This window comes from Liolophura sinensis, chromosome 8 (genome assembly GCF_032854445.1).
Source record: "Liolophura sinensis isolate JHLJ2023 chromosome 8, CUHK_Ljap_v2, whole genome shotgun sequence".
Classification (NCBI taxonomy): Eukaryota; Metazoa; Mollusca; class Polyplacophora; order Chitonida; family Chitonidae; genus Liolophura; species Liolophura sinensis.
The window spans coordinates 52,622,193-52,640,114 of record NC_088302.1 but is presented as its reverse complement, the minus strand read 5'-3'; the positions used below and the strand labels follow the sequence as shown (position 1 = coordinate 52,640,114).

The 17,922-nt window shown below is 37.8% G+C and overlaps 1 protein-coding gene across 1 annotated transcript; it reads left to right on the top strand.

Moving 5' to 3' along the window:
• Nucleotides 1–2,583: 2,583 nt before the first annotated feature.
• Nucleotides 2,584–15,727, top strand: LOC135472545 (guanine nucleotide-binding protein subunit beta-5-like). The gene is made up of 10 exons (XM_064752095.1): nt 2,584–2,724; nt 3,226–3,362; nt 6,339–6,380; nt 6,930–7,006; nt 7,713–7,839; nt 8,496–8,639; nt 9,161–9,301; nt 11,981–12,077; nt 12,658–12,824; nt 13,744–15,727. The coding sequence occupies exons 1-10, from the start codon at nt 2,604–2,606 to the stop codon at nt 13,753–13,755; spliced, it is 1,065 nt and encodes a 354-aa protein (XP_064608165.1). The 5' UTR covers nt 2,584–2,603; the 3' UTR covers nt 13,756–15,727.
• The last annotated feature ends 2,195 nt before the right edge of the window (nt 15,728–17,922 follow it).

Here is a 17,922-nt window from a genome sequence, read left to right as displayed (position 1 = left end):
AAAAAATCTTCAAACGTGCACAGCGCATGATCAATGTATACCTCTGTCTGAGTGTTAAACCCTTGAGTTTTTCCTCACAATACAGTAATTACAACAGTGTTGATGGTTTGGGTCGATCCATTCGAGCAGCCTGAACTTTCGTCCTATCAACACATAAGGCGATCGTTTAAATTAGAACAGTACAAAGGACTCGATGGTGGAGCTCGTAACCGGATTCCTGCTGGCATTATACTCACGTGACCAGAGTTAGTAAACTTTCCGTTGATGAGTTTTGGGAAGACGGGTTCAGAGGTCGGGGGAGAATTTGGAAACGAGAAGTTGGGGTGGGCCGGCGGCGGGGGAAGGCGAGGGGGGGCTTCTGATGTTTCTTCTCAGTGAGTGGATGAGCCCTGGTAACATCGATTCTCAGACAGCCAAAAGATAACCCACCAAGCTGAGTCGGTGTTTTCCCAGCCTCGGAGCCGAGTAGCTGGTTCGACAATTAAATGGGTCCGGGTTTTGGATCGATTACGAGTGGAGGCATAGCGCCTTAGCCCGATCCCCTCTGCAGCAATTCCCTCCCCTGGCATCGATCTGCCACGCTTCATTGACTTGGCCGCCCGTGCCCACCAATATACCCAGCAAGCCCTAGCAGATCCACGTATATAGCCAGTATACATCCAGCATAGTGAAATATACCGTCATGTACAGATGCAAATGTGATACAGTATGATCCCAACAGCATTCATGTTAAGCTACTAAATGGTATCATACAGCCGGATATGCCCAAGCATCATCAAGTAGCCCCATATCCATGACTCATTTGTTGAATCTAGAGAACAGACATTCAACCTCTATGTGAAGACATACAATTGTAATAAATGTATTCTTGATATACCCTCTATATTCGCAGTTCGGTTGGGCCCCGATGGCCAAGTGGTTAGCGTGTTAGCGCAGAATCATATCCCGGCTAACACCATCTCACCAATGCTGAAATTCAATTCCAGCTTAGGCTCGCTTCCTCGCTGGTCCGTCACGTGGGAAGGTTTGTCAATAAGTGAAATAATCTTGAAATAATATTCCATCGTGTAAAACACCAATTAATATAAATATACTTGGAATTCATAATTTATACGTGTTTTCTGTTCCAGGGCTTTTGCCTATATATATATATATTAAGTGTTGTTTTTGAGTGTCAGGGCCTATATTGCCCACACATACCAGCATATCCTCTGTATGCTCATTTACATTAATGACGATACGAATACCAACAGCAACCTTCTCTTCTCTTCTGATCATCCAGTGGAGCTATGTGTACCAACAAAAATTAGCTGCGTCCGTGATCCACACAATACCAACTACTGGAGGCGATCTTGCGAGCTACTGCAGAAGCTACACAGATATTATTCTTCCTTAGTCTGCATTACTAAAGTGGGCCATGGAGGAGTGGGGTCTTTTTGTAAAGTGCAGTCATTTTTGTTTTTAAAGCCAGTGTCCCCCGACTTGCACCCTTAACCCGCTCCCACTTTGGGAATGGTTCCGCTACTCCTGTAATATAACCCACAACACGGTGGGTTATGTTAGGCATACTGGTACAATATAACATCCAGCACGGTCAGGAAATAATGTAACTAAAGTCAGATTGTATGAAGTGAGTGTGTAGCATGGAGCATATACAGGTTACTAAAACTAGTATAGTAGGCCTACCAGCTGAAATCCATATCTAAAACACTTACAACTGTAACATTTCAAATCTCCCCATTGCTAAGGAGAACGTTCACAATACAAATAACATCATATTGCTAAAATTGCGGATCCCTACGTATTTTTTTGAGAACTCGACAGTTCCATGTCATCAACAATACACCTGCCAAGTGCTCAGGCGATCAGAAGAGGAGAAATTCGAAGGCAAACATACGTTTACAAAAGTTACGGAAATTCCTTCCTTCATAAATATATATAGTTAGATATTTTTGATCATTATTATTGGGCTGTATTATTTTCTTTGATTTTTTATCTTTTGAACACAGGCCTATAAATGACTAGAAACTCACATTTCATGACAACCTGAGACAACCATGCATTAATTCGAATAGATCGTTTAGCAGGCCAACTTTAACACCGCGAAAAAAGTCAGAGGCCTATACCCTCCAAAAAATCTTCTGTTAAATTTGCTACCTGGGTGATGACGGATGGCATTCCGTTACGAAGTGATTCGTAATCAGAAACGGATTAATCCGTTAGATCGACGGAAATGCAATCCGTCATCCCTCGGGGAACGGATTTAACAGAAGATGGGGGTTTTTTAGCGTGGACATGCATTGAGCATGAAAGATTGCAAATATACACCGAGTGGTGTAAGCGGATCTTGATGAGAATAAGATCTGGATTACCCATTGCCCACTTGTCATGTATGTCTAAGTTATATAAAAAATATATGTGCTGAGCAAATGCAGTCAACTTCCACCACTCTTGCCTGAAGCACACCGAGAGAGTCCAGGCGTGTAAATACAGCATGTCGGAAATGAAACTGCCTGTCTTCACGGAGCACAGGTCATTGGATGCGTGACCTTCAGCCGAGTGCGCAGCTCGCGCGGTGTTGATGATGCTGCTTCGGGGAGAAAATGGCGACTGAAGCGCTGCGGGTTGACAACACAACCGAATCAATCGATTCTTTGAGCAGAGAAGCGGAGTCTTTGAAGGTTAAACTAGAAGAGGAAAAAGCAAAACTTAACGATGTTGACAGTAAGTCTAGTTATTCAGTGAATAATGCCTATTTTCTTATTTTTCATCGTCGTGGACTGCTGTGTTCAAATCAAACAGGATGTTGACAGTTGAGTTGCGACAAGATTGTTGACGTAACAAGTGTTAAGTTTTCGTTTAACAATGAAGGACATCAGTGTTTCAAGGTGTTACCGATTCTTTTGCAATTATACTTAATGTGTAGATGTAAATGTGATCAGTTGAATCGATGTGGCTGACGACCTGCTTTTTTCTAGGAAAGTGTCTAAGTTAAAATTATTAATCAGATGCATTATCAGGTGCTCAGTTTTCGTTATTAGCCGGACATTTGATATTTAACGCCCCCAAAAACTACAACCAGTTCTTATTAAGTTTAAATGTTATACAGTTTACTGTTTTATTTTCTTTCTCACATCGTCTTGAAACAACTTCCAAGAACGTGCTGTGGGTACTCAGAAAATGAGTAAGACACAACTAAGAAGTACTCAAACCTTTGTGTTGCAGTGTGTGTGGTAGCTCAGCGGCTGGAAGGTCTTCCCCAGTTGAACATCAAGTCTCGGCGAGTCCTAAAGGGCCACCAGGGGAAGGTGCTGTGTATGGACTGGTCAACTGATAAACGACACATTGTCTCCTCATCACAGGTATGCCATTTGTACAGATATTAACAAGTCCTAGGAACCAGTTATGGAAATAGGTGTCAAGAATTTTTCAGAAATGCTGTAGCACTCTGTGTTTTGATACTACTGGTTTGCATTTAAGACTAACATGTTAAGATTAACGTGTTAGATTAGCTGTTTTCAAGCAAGTTGTAAACAGGTAGCATATACATGTAATGCACATGATAAACTTCATCGACAGCAGTGTCCTATCCCCAGCTGAAGGGAGCTGTGCAAAACATTTTAATTCTGATGTTTTACTAATCATCAGAGGATGAGGAGTCTACTTTACTTTTACCCAAAAAATTTGCTCAAAAAGAAAAACATATTTTCAGACTCAAGTAAAGGTCATGAAATACCTGCATTACTTTGGTGTTAAAACATACTTTTTTCCAGTACGATATCATCTTATATTTCAGAGAAAGCTCGAAACATTTTTCTATACAATTAGAGCTTTCAGAAAGAGGCGAAGTAAAAAACTTTGTCTTGGATGAAATTTAAAGTTATGTCGACATGGGAAATGAGTAAGACTGCTTATTTGACGTAGAATACATTGTATATTAACTGATTCATTCAATTAACAAGGCAACTCAGAATGCAAATTATAATATAATTCTACACAAGATATAAATATGAATATATAAAATATTGTGAGTATGCAGAAGATATGCTTGTAAGATACTCTCTGTAAATATCATTATCAAACCTGGCTCAGCGGTTCTGCCTGTATGTCAGAAGAAAGTTTCAAGTTCAGATTGAGTTGGTCAGTGTGAAAAACCAAACAATTAAGGTTCAGTGGTACAACCTTGCATTTTCAGTTCATACAAGAAAGCTTCTATCAATACAGGGGAACTCATGCATATATTCCCTATCCTTCAGCAGTGTATTAAGAACACCAATCTAATAGGCCTGCTATGAATTATTTCTCAGATCCTTGTTAGATGACAGCCTTTGTGATGTAACGTGAGTTTTTGAGGCGTGAAACTACGAGAAATGGGACCTCTTCTATTAAAGTATGCAGTGTGTGAAAAATATTTTTTTAGGCAACAGAATAAAAAAAAAAAGTACATGATATCAGCTTTTGAGACTTGTAGAAATATCAAGAGATTTTAAATGAAGTCTGAGTTTTTAGCTTAATGTATTATATGTACTGTATTTAAACTGTCAATTGTACTTAATTAGGGTCAGGAATTTTAAATTAGCTTACGATGGATTGAAAAAAAAAGAAAAAATGTTGATTGTATGTGCTTTACAAATAAGTTTACAAAATTACTCTGAAACTTGCCATTAGCCATTTTCTGAGGTTCCATCTCATGCAGGCTACTCTTAAAATTGCACCTTTAAAAGGGACCTCAAGCCATAGGTTGTTGAAATATTTATGTACACATAGCAGCCTTACAACATGGAGATTTTACACCTTGGGGTCAGTTTACTGCTGAAAAGAACAGTGTTAATTTTATTGAAGGAGGTATATAGCTTCTCTCTGGTCAGACTATGTTTCTAGTTACATATTTGTTGAAATCTAGTTTTTCTCCAATCTACTCCTTCAATTATTATCAAGCTCTGTGCACACAATATCTAACATATGAAGGAGGATGTATTGTAAATTCAACACTTCCTCACAGGTGGATGCCATCTAATATGTTTCTCAAGTTGATAAATTATAAATAAAGTCAGCGCCAACATCCGCTGTGGGCCATCCCATTTTGCCTTAGAACTAGTCCTGAAGTCTTCTGTGTTAGGAGGACAATTGCTGTCGGAAACCGCCGAAGTGCAGTTCGAGCATTTCCGGTGGAACTCTTCTTCCCAGAAGGTAGCGAACAGTACATTTCATTTTCCGCTTGATGATCAGGAAACCGAAATGTTGGACGTAGGCTAAAAAGTTTACTTGAACAAGCTGGCAGTTTTAACAACTCTCATTGGCTGAGAGGCAACACACCCCAGTATAAATTACAGGGTGTTAAAGATGGAGGACGCGATGGACTCCACAATTTATGCCAGCTTTGCCGTTTTCAGACTTTACGTGTATGGCAAACAGCAGGTTCTCCCAGATAGAAAAAAATGTGCTCTTTTCAGCCTATAGTGTCATTTTTTTAAGTTTTCTTCTCCTTTAATGGGGAATTTGATTGAAATCGTGATTAGGGTATTGTAGCCCAATCAGCTGTCGGGATTGATCTCAGACTTTGCATAAATATCCGAGGTCAGGAAGGATATTGCAGTTACAGCAGGTTTGATAGAGATTAATTAGTTTAACGAGTTAATCCAATCCAATCATGCTAAGGTTCTGATACTCTCAACGACTAACCTAGTTATTCTCAATCTGGGGCACCCCTCATTCAGCATGCCAAGAGAGGGATATTTTAAATCCAATAGATTATATGCATATTAATTAGTCAAGCTTTTGAAGTAGAAGTATGCATAATAATATAATAATAATACATACAAGTAATTCACTAGGTTAAAATGCACATAAAGTCAAAAATAATATGTGTAACTGTCCAGAAATTCTTCAAATTCATTTTTTACATTTTTTTTTATTAGAGAGAAACTCTTGAAAGCAAGCAATTATTTTCTGAGATGGTTTTTTGGACAGAGATGATTTTACAGAAAATAATTATATTTAAAATGATCTGCTGACAACTAAGTGAATTCCTATGAAGTAAGCGATGTGATGTCCCATCACTTAGATGTGATCTGAAAAGGCCACCATTTTTGTCTGATGTTAAACATTTTTTGTGGCCCAGCAACAGTTGTAAATAATTATAGGAATACAGTTTTGCATGGCATCAAACTGTAGATACATATCTGGGTATAACAATTGTAAAAAGTATTTTTAGCACAAAGTTAATAGATAATCTACCTGAGCTGTAAAACAGGTACACAAATCTAACAGTGTCAAAGGCTTATATGGCAGAGATTTGCTACCTGACATTTTCTGATTTTTTGTGGCACTGTTTACAGGATGGCAAGATGCTGGTATGGGACGCCTTTACCACTAATAAGGTCAGTACTGAGTAAATAGCTAAATCTCTTTATTTATTTGTATGATTGGAGGTTTATGCTGTACTCAAGAATATTTCATGTGTTTGAGGACGGCCAGCGTTATAGTGAGAGCTAACCAAGCAGAGGGGGGACCCATAACCATTCGCATGTAGCTGACAGACATTCCCGTATACATGTATCTGTTTCTTCAGCTTTTACAGATTTTGCAGATTATTGTAAATTATTATGATTATTGTAAATAAAATACTTTTTTTGTGTGTGTGTATTTCAGGATTAGTAGCATTCAATTTATTGTCTTTAAGTGTACATGTACAAATATTTATGTGGGTTGGAATAAACGAATATGCAAATTAACTATTGAAATTTAAACCAAACATTGCAAAGCATGCTGTGCAAGCTGCAGTTGATACTGTATGAAATTAATAACAGGTGGATGAAAGTTAAAAGTTGCATTCTGCTTCATCATTTTCTGGTTGTCTTGAAAAGTGCACATTTATACATAATTGTGCTCTATTTTCGTCAGTAATGTTACAGCTGTTGCTTTGACAGGAACATGCTGTTACCATGCCGACGACCTGGGTGATGGCCTGCTCATACGGCCCATCAGGAAGTGTGGTGGCTTGTGGGTAAGAGATAATAGGCTTATCATGCTTGATAACACGCTGATGTAAGGATGATGTGAGAATCCATGCAGAGTTCCATGTGAATCTCTGACATTCCTCTCATAGTTAACCAGCTTATGACACTTACCGGAATCACCCTGTTCTTATAATCCCTGTGATAAACACAACCTTTAAACCACAAGAGTGTTTTAGCATGTGTGTGACATTTTTTGTGTCTAGTGGCCACATGAACTCTTTTGTTGTCATTGTCATATTTGCCATGGGTGTGAGAAGATTGTGACAAGCACAAATAATGATGTGGTAAAACATAAATCACGTTGCCTTTTTTTTCCCTTTTGTTTTTTTTTTTTTTTTTACATTCAAGAATTGAAAGCACTAAATGCCAAATGTGCTGTAATTTTATCTCAGCCAATGATGTCATGTTTTTTTTTTATGCTTGTCTGTCTTTTCTGATTTATGGATTGTTGTTATGTTTTGCTTATTTCACACAAAGAAAATTTACCCTTTTAATGTAACATTTTAGTTCATGAATAATGTTTTGATAACTCTTTAAAATCTAAATCTTTGTATTCTTACTGAAAGTTATACATACATTGTGGCAATAAACATTCATGGAAATGTAATGTGTATCATCTAGCAAACATTCCAACTATTATTTTGTTGATGGAACATACTTTTAATCCTTTTTGTTTTGTTTTTTTCATGCCAGAGGCTTGGATAACAAGTGTACTGTTTACCCTTTAAGTCTGGATGAAGACCCAGCCAGTAAGAAGAAGGCTGTGGCTACCCACACCAGCTACTTGTCCTGTTCTACCTTTACCAGCTCTGACCAACAGGTAGCCAATTCTCTAATTCATAGGATGCAAACGGATAGGTGATCATATAGCACCCTAGTGCCCCTATTGAATAGATATCATCACGCATAAACAGTGTGACATTCTAGGTGAAAACAATATTTAAAACACGTGCATACAATTCCATGCTAACCTGCAAATTTTTGTTGGAAATTATTCTGCAGCATAGACAGGGCTAGGTCAAGACATAGACTTTAAAACTGGCAACCACATTACTTCATCTAGTGATACCCACATAGCTTACATTTATGAAGATAGCGTAAAGTGTATGCCATCCCAGTGTCGGCAATATAAGTATCCCAGTGTAAGCGATGGGACATTGCATGTGTGTTTGGTACCCAGTGTGCTGGTAGCTCTGTTACACATGGTAAGACACTCATATTGTACAAAAATAATGAGTATCGTACGGCATCACTTCAGTTTTTCCTGCAGCCACCTGTTACATCGCTGCTCAAACAACTACAAAAGAAAAGAAAAAACAGCATGGAAATTATTTGTCATTACTGAAATAGAATATATACAAATACATATAATGTGTCATATGTATACTGTTGTGACAAATTCAGTATGACACATGAAATATCCATTCTCCTGTCTGTATTCATGACCTAGGTGTTAAATGCCTTTCTTCTCTTCAGATATTGACAGGGAGTGGGGACAGCACTTGTGCATTGTGGGATGTGGAGAGTGGTCAGCTAATCCAGAGTTTCCATGGTCACCATGGTGATGTCATGAGTATTGACCTGTCTCCGTCAGAGACTGGCAGCTTGTTTGTTTCTGGGGTATGTACATAGGGCTAAAAGTTTGGAAAAGCAAAGCTTTTTTGTAGTTTTAAGCTTGAAAAAGCCATGAAATTAAGAATTGGATTGTTATACTTCCAGCAAGCAGATCTGTAAACCGGCTACAGAACCATTCTGAGCTACTGTACATAGTGTGCTGACATTCTGTTGAATATGTTTTTTGTTTTCCAACATATTTTATGCAGTGCTGTGAAAGTCAAATAATGTGATCATTTTACCTTTCTTAAAATTTACATAAATAAAGAATTTTTATTCCAAGTAGTTTGGAAAAGTCAAGACATTTGAAATTTTTCAAGGTGTGACAGCCCATGGGCCACTTTCACAAAGCAGCGTACAACAGTTTTTAGTCGTACGATATTTTGTACGTAGCTACTAACATACCATTGTCCTATATGTGCGATATGGTACAAGTACAACATCTCTGTGAAAGTGGCCCCTGCCCCACAAAACATTGTGAAAGTGGCCCCTGGCCTATACATGAAGATGGTTTTTTTGTTGTTCAGGGCTGTGACAAGATGGCAATGATATGGGACATGAGAACCGGGGAGAGTGTGCAGGTGTTTGAGGGACACGAATCAGATATCAACAGCGTCAGGTTTTATCCCAGTGGGGACGCTTTCGCCACAGGCTCAGATGACGCCACGGTATGTGTCTCTCAACCGAGTGGCAGGTGCACGAATATTGGGGATATTTCAAACAAAAATGGTTTCAACTAAGCCTTGCACATGAATTGAGTATTGAGTAAATTTAGGTAGTTTTAGATTAGATTTGCACATTGAAAATAATGAGTTAGGAAGGAGGTTGTCAGACAGAAATGACTTCCACTTTGATAGTGAATTGATGAAAACGTAAGGGTAAATCTCCTTTGTTCTTTTCTATTTATTGATTGTGGATTTGTAGTCACATATTCTCTAGTTCATAGACCCTGCTCATTTGTTCCAGGAATGGCAATATCCAAATTGATGAGAGAATGTTGACGTGATAGCTCTTAACACATAGCCTTCTCAGGCGTATTACACCTACTCTGTGCTCTTTATGTCTAGTGTGGACTGTTTGATCTGCGGGCAGACAGGGAGGTGAACTGTTACAAGAAGTGATGTGATAGCTCTTAACACATAGCCTTCTCAGGCGTATTACACCTACTCTGTGCTCTTTATGTCTAGTGTGGACTGTTTGATCTGCGGGCAGACAGGGAGGTGAACTGTTACAAGAAGTGATGTGATAGCTCTTAACACATAGCCTTCTCAGGCATATTACACCTACCCTATGCTCTTTATGTCTAGTGTCGACTGTTTGATCTGCGGGCAGACAGGGAGGTCAACTGTTACAAGAAGTGATGTGATAGCTCTTAACACATAGCCTTCTCAGGCATATTACACCTACCCTGTGCTCTTTATGTCTAGTGTCGACTGTTTGATCTGCGGGCAGACAGGGAGGTGAACTGTTACAAGAAGTGATGTGATAGCTCTTAACACATAGCCTTCTCAGGCATATTACACCTACCCTATGCTCTTTATGTCTAGTGTCGACTGTTTGATCTGCGGGCAGACAGGGAGGTGAACTGTTACAAGAAGTGATGTGATAGCTCTTTACACATAGCCTTCTCAGGCATATTACACCTACCCTGTGCTCTTTATGTCTAGTGTCGACTGTTTGATCTGCGGGCAGACAGGGAGGTGACCTGTTACAAGAAGTGATGTGATAGCTCTAAACACATAACCTTCTCAGGCATATTACACCTACCCTGTGCTCTTTATGTCTAGTGTCGACTGTTTGATCTGCGGGCAGACAGGGAGGTGAACTGTTACAAGAAATGATGTGATAGCTCTTAACACATAGCCTTCTCAGGCGTATTACACCTACCCTATGCTCTTTATGTCTAGTGTCGACTGTTTGATCTGCGGGCAGACAGGGAGATGAACTGTTACAAGAAGTGATGTGATAGCTCTTAACACATAGCCTTCTCAGGCATATTACACCTACCCTATGCTCTTTATGTCTAGTGTCGACTGTTTGATCTGCGGGCAGACAGGGAGGTGAACTGTTACAAGAAGTGATGTGATAGCTCTTAACACATAGCCTTCTCAGACATATTACACCTACCCTATGCTCTTTATGTCTAGTGTGGACTGTTTGATCTGCGGGCAGACAGGGAGATGAACTGTTACAAGAAGTGATGTGATAGCTCTTAACACATAGCCTTCTCAGGCGTATTACACCTACCCTATGCTCTTTATGTCTAGTGTGGACTGTTTGATCTGCGGGCAGACAGGGAGGTCAACTGTTACAAGAAGTGATGTGATAGCTCTTAACACATAGCCTTCTCAGGCGTATTACACCTACCCTATGCTCTTTATGTCTAGTGTCGACTGTTTGATCTGCAGGCAGACAGGGAGGTGACCTGTTACAAGAAGTGATGTGATAGCTCTTAACACATAGCCTTCTCAGGCGTATTACACCTACCCTATGCTCTTTATGTCTAGTGTCGACTGTTTGATCTGTGGGTAGATAGGGAGGTGAACTGTTACAAGAAGTGATGTGATAGCCCTTAACACATAGCCTTCTCAGGCATATTACACCTACTCTGTGCTCTTTATGTCTAGTGTGGACTGTTTGATCTGCAGGCAGACAGGGAGGTGACCTGTTACAAGAAGTGATGTGATAGCTCTTAACACATAGCCTTCTCATGCTTATTACACCTACTCTGTGCTCTTTATGTCTAGTGTGGACTGTTTGATCTGTGGGCAGACAGGGAGGTGACCTGTTACAAGAAGTGATGTGATAGCTCTTAACACATAGCCTTCTCAGGCGTATTACACCTACCCTATGCTCTTTATGTCTAGTGTGGACTGTTTGATCTGTGGGCAGACAGGGAGGTGACCTGTTACAAGAAGTGATGTGATAGCTCTTTACACATAGCCTTCTCAGGCGTATTACACCTACTCTGTGCTCTTTATGTCTAGTGTCGACTGTTTGATCTGCAGGCAGACAGGGAGATGAAGTGTTACAAGAAGTGATGTGATAGCTCTTTACACATAGCCTTCTCAGGCGTATTACACCTACTCTGTGCTCTTTATGTCTAGTGTGGACTGTTTGATCTGCAGGCAGACAGGGAGGTGACCTGTTACAAGAAGTGATGTGATAGCTCTTAACACATAGCCTTCTCAGGCGTATTACACCTACTCTATGCTCTTTATGTCTAGTGTCAACTGTTTGATCTGTGGGCAGACAGGGAGGTGACCTGTTACAAGAAGTGATGTGATAGCCCTTAACACATAGCCTTCTCAGGCGTATTACACCTACCCTATGCTCTTTATGTCTAGTGTCGACTGTTTGATCTGCGGGCAGACAGGGAGGTGAACTGTTACAAGAAGGAGAGCATCATCTTTGGCTGTAACTCAGTCGACTTCTCTGTCAGTGGTAGGTACTACCTCTATCATAGCTTCATGTGCAAACATGTGCAAAGATTTGCACTACAGAAGGTTTCATATGCCAGAATTGTCTTTATTCACCTTTGTGCCACGTCTGTATTACTATGAGTTCTGATCACCGTTTATGTGAAAGCCTTTCTGTTGTGTAAATATGTACTTGTCTTCATATATCTTCATACATATAGTTTAGAGAAATGATCCTTTCTCCTGAATCTTGTATGGTTCAGGCATGTGAAATTGTTAAAGATATTCATAAGATAATAAGAAATCTAAAATCAGTTTTTGATTTGCTAGATTTGTTTTTCCATCAAACTTCTGTCGAAGACCTGTTGAATATGTGCCCCTGAAATTTATGTGTTTCATTACAAGGCGTGTACAATGTATACAGCATTAAATGAAAAAGGAAATAACATTAAATAATGATGTGTTGTGCTGAACATACTGTGCCATGCTGAACATACTGTGCCATGTTGAACGTACTGTGCCATGCTGAGTAGTGTTTTGGATGTGTTGATATGTGTTCATGGGACAAAAAGCTTAAGGTAACAAAGGAGTATTTTGTTTGACAGGTCGTATCCTGTATGGAGGTTACAACGACTACACAGTCAATGTATGGGATGTTCTGAAGGGGAACCGAATCAGTATACTGTATGGTCATGAGAACAGGGTTAGTTGTCTGGGCGTTTCACCAGATGGCACTGCGCTCTGCACAGGCAGCTGGGATTACACGCTACGAGTAAGTATAAGACAATTTATGGCACATTGTACAAGTTATAACATATCACCTCTCTCATTAAGGTTTTAGGTTTGTGACTGCTTGGATGAAATATAATGTGAATCTAAGTGTTAAGTCTGATATTTGCATATCACTTGTTAACCATGAAGGGGCGTTCCAAATCAATAATCACAAGACCCGTTTCCAAAACAACCAATGACACCAGTTCCCAAATGAATATGTGAGAAATAATATATCTAAAATTAGTTATACTGCTGATAGCATGTAAGAGAGAAACATTCATTAATTGTCAGTGGTGAAGGGAAGACAGTTGATATTTTAGGTGTGAAATCCAATTCAGAATTCATACTCTTAGTTTTACTGTAGATTTTTGCTGTCGAAATAATTACGGTACTTGTAATAATTAAGCATAGCTGCTGATAATGCCCCCAAAGCTTTACATGTCTGAAAATGTAATGGGATAGTGTTACTTTTTGTATAAGTCCAAAACTGACTGACATTGTGAAAGAGTGAATTTCTGTGGCATAAAAAGCAGTCGTAGAAACAATTAAGTAACCCTTGCATACACTATGTGAAAAAAACTTTTATCTCTAGAAAGAAGTTAATTATCTGTTAAAGAAAATTAAACCAGGATGGTAGAAGAATGTATTCATATTTTTTATTTTGTATTCAATGACGATGCCTTGACAGTATTTGTGCTATTTTGGATTATATTTCGATTTAATACAGTAATACTGTTCCCAAAACATCTTCCTAAATTGCGTGAAATAATCTTTTGTCTTACAGGCATACAGAGGTACTCAGTAGTTTGTCAAACCTGCTTCAATGTTATTTGTAGTATCCAGCTTTTTTGTAAAAATGAATTATGTCTCTTTTATGGGTGTTGTTTTGCTGTTAAATGTTGTTTCTCTTTCTTCAGGTCTGGGCTTGATGTTTGTGTGATCTTAGGTGGGAAGCCTCCATAGTTTTATCCTCTGGACACAGTGTATGTAGACTTGAGGTGTGTTGCACATCTGTATACAGCTAAAGACCATTGTTATTTTATGGTCTTTTTGTCAATATATTATTTCCCAGGTGCCAATAGTCATTTTTACAGGCAGTTTGTCATATTTTTTTTTTTTTTTTTTTTACAGTGTACATCATCAATATTGGTTCACTATTATTATCAACACTGTGTGGCTATAATTTTTAGGGACCATTTGCATTTTACAGAAATGTGTCTACATTTACATGGGTGTTTATTTATGTTTTGTAAAAGATATTTGTATCGTGCATAAACTTCATAAATGTAATTTTTGGAATGTTATCTTTCAAGAAGGTGAGAAAGTTATGAAAAGTATGAGCTGTGAGAAGTGCTTTTCCTAAATGGCATGCAGTCAGTAGGTGAACCTTACAGCAAGCTATGTCGATTTGAAGAGCTCTGTGGAACAAGGGGAGATAATTTATATACACTGCTGTGTATATAAGGGAATGTGCAATTATATATTTTAACTTGCTAGACTTCTTTCAATGGAATCTTTTCTTTCATTTCCAAGACAGACTTATTTCTATGAATTGGGAGAATTTTATCTTATGTATTAGACATTAATGTATGATCATTTTTACTCAGAAAAATGTTATTTATCTATTCTACAAACAATATATAAATGCATTTGTTTTTCTCTTCACATGTATTGCCTTAATTCTGTTAAATCTAGGACAATTATATGATAAATATTGTATGTGTTATTTACTTGTTACAGAACAACAGGTTATGGATATCTTCTTGATATTTTGGATTACTTACTGAAGTAACTTTTAACTACAGCGTTCGCACTCCATTCTGTCAGAAAGGTTTACTTACATCATAGTTAAAATTTAAGCATTAATAATTTCAGGTGAGAGGCAGTAAATAGCCTCCCAGTCCGTAGAATCAACACTACAGATATACAACTGCATGCCCAGTTTGCATTGACAAAGTTGTGAAATCATGGGAGATGTTATTATATTAATTTTTGTACTTGTTAAAATGTAAATAATGTCATAGTTGAAATTTTCATTACAGTTTTGATAGATGTGTATCTGTTTTGTGCATATACAGGAAGTGTGTGGTTGCCTGATTAATCATGCATATCTTACGGCATGTATCATTTGGTAGCTTGGTGTGTAAAGCATATACAAGTTGTTCACTGATTGGTTCTGTTGTTAGTGGACGTGATAAATGGAAGTGTAGACCAGGTCTTGAGTGAAGGTAACACAGGTCAGTTTTTCAAAGCGCATGCAGCATTTCATGTATGCAAAACTGCATGCATATTGTTAAAAGGGCTTAGACATTTATGTATTTAGCAAATCAAAAAAGAATGCAAGAAGCTCAGTAAATAAGTGATGTTAGATAGTGGTATGCTAGATTGATTCAGTGTGACTGTGACATGGGATATGTTTGGTGTGGGGCTTGATGCCAACATAGCACCTGCCACACAATGCCACCTACAATGTGTTCACTTGTACAAAGAGTTCAGTAGTTTTCTAGATGTCATTTAGTGATTATTACAATGGTCATTTCGTGTGGGCTTTGGTTCATGGTAAGGGGAGATAATCAATGTCTTAGCTACTCTTTCACTCAGTTAACTCCCCTGATAGCAATTGTCATATTGGTATTTTAAGTTAATTAATGCCACAGTGTACTAACTTTCGGAGACAAGATGTAAAACAAATAGCTGTTACTGTTTTGTTTGATGAATGCCATGACTTTATGAAATTTGTGCTTAGTTTTTTGTTCTTGTTTTAATCTCAACAAGACACTTTTGGAAAGTTACCCATGTTGTAGTTCCACATAGTTTCTCTCATTGAAAATATCCTAGGGTTGCATATGTATGGACCATTTATTTTGACAGAAAGGATGAATCCACCCTGTGCTTCTGGCAGACAATATATTTAATTTTTTTGCATAATATATATATATATATATATATGTATTTCTTTTCTTTTCTTGACCTCAGATCTCAAGCTTTTTTTCATCAGAAACCTTGTTTTATTTATTGAAGCCTTTCGCTACTGAATAATTAGGCAATCTCACTATTTGATACTCTGTTCAATAAAAGGGGAAGAAAAAAGAGCCATTCCATGAATTTTGTGGTTTTGTCGTGTATGTTGCTATCATTGGAGGGGAGGTATTTTCATTCCCTGTGTGACTATTTATTTGGTCTCCGAGTCTGCTACACTTATAGTACACGGCCAGTAAAAATTTGAGTAAAAGTAATGTTAAGGTAAATGTTTGTGGTGGTATCTCCAAGAAATATTGTACTGAGCTCAGGTATTGCATACATGTAAAGTACAATAACATGAGAGAGATTTTCCATCACTGATGTAAATTACTAAATTCACTACATAGTGTATGGTGTATTAGAATCAGTGTTAAGGTAAATGTTAGGGTTGGTGTATCAAAAAAAGCTACGGCTTGTACATCTAGTGCCCTCAGCTTTTACATGCATAAACGGTATAAACCGGAAAAGTGCAATGTTTTTTTCAAGCTTCAGACTTTCGTCTTCTTGAGTTTTCGACCTTATATATGTAACGTTAAAAGTGAGATAACACGAATGTCCAGATCCACCTTCTGGGAATAGGTGTAACAGAAACAGCCTTCTAGTGGCAGTTTTTTCTGCAAAGTTAGTATGTCACTTGAACACCACGTCCACGTCACATGAACACCTGCTATCATATATTGCCCTATGTGAAAGCTAAAGGAAATCCTACTGGATAGATCTTGGAAATAAGCATTCAATCTTGACCCAGTTTCCAGCGGCACATGCTACAGGAGATAAACATGTTCTCTTTGAAAAAAATAAACACAAATGCATCTGGCAAACTTTACATACAAAACATCTTTAATTCTCACTAATATCACAGATCAACAAAATACATAGATACATGTTGATATATAGTAATAGCAAATGCAATAAATGTTTCCAATATAGAAGCTGAAGTCACAAAGTAGAAACAGGCACTGTCAATTTTGATAACGTGACGTATAAAATAGAAAAACTGATGGCACTTTCGTACTGTTACTGTGTCAAGATTATGAAAGGACCTGTTTTAAAAGAACCACTCACTTCATAAGGAAATATTTTGGTCTGATTTCCATCATATTCCCAAATTAAGTCCAATAAATAATATGGAATGTAATACAAGTTCTGTGTATGAACATTTTCATTATGCTCATAAAAGGACTTTATATATATATATATATATATATATATATATATAAAGAGATAAACCCATTGCAGAATATCAATAAAATCATGTACATCATAAAACTGATGAACAATGAATGTTTTAATAATACCATACTTCAGTCATAAATTCCATGCACACATTACCATCATTACCATTTGTTAATGGATACTTGTCAGTGGATTCTGGGCTTAAGTCATTACTATCTTCAAAAAGTGGTCAGATTGACACTCAGCTTTTCACAATAAATATTGAAAGACAACATTGACTTTAATGTTAACTGCAGACTGATCTGGAGAATGTTATACAAGGTTCATACAAAGCCTTGAAAAGAGCCTAGAATTTAAAAGTAACTTTTCCAGGCCTTGAATTGTGAGGAAAATCAGGGTGTTTGTATGTGGGCCTAAGCAGTCATAGTATGCTGACATTTTCTTGGGGAAGTCTGCTTTTCAACACATGTGAAACTGAATGATGCAATGTACACTGGTGTGTATATGTGAAAAAAAGAGAAACCAAAAAGTTCAGCAAATTAAGGTCACATTGATTCAATCTTGCATTAAGCCCTGATTATTTTTTGCCAAGAAGACTGGAAAATGTGAATTTCAAGTCTGGAAAAGCCTTGAAAACGCAAGGAAATCTTTACTGTGTACGAACTCTGGTTATAATTGTGTCATTCAATGCATGGTGACATGTTGAAAATAAATTAGAGTACAATTACATACTTGTACATCAAAAGAGATAAAAACAAAAGTTAAAAATAAAATTATTCCTTCACAGATGCCGTTTTGACATGAGAAATGAAATCAACTGACATACATCAGTAGTTTTTGCTGACAACTAAATTGTCAAGGCATAAATTTCTTTTACCTGAAAACCTCAAACTAACATT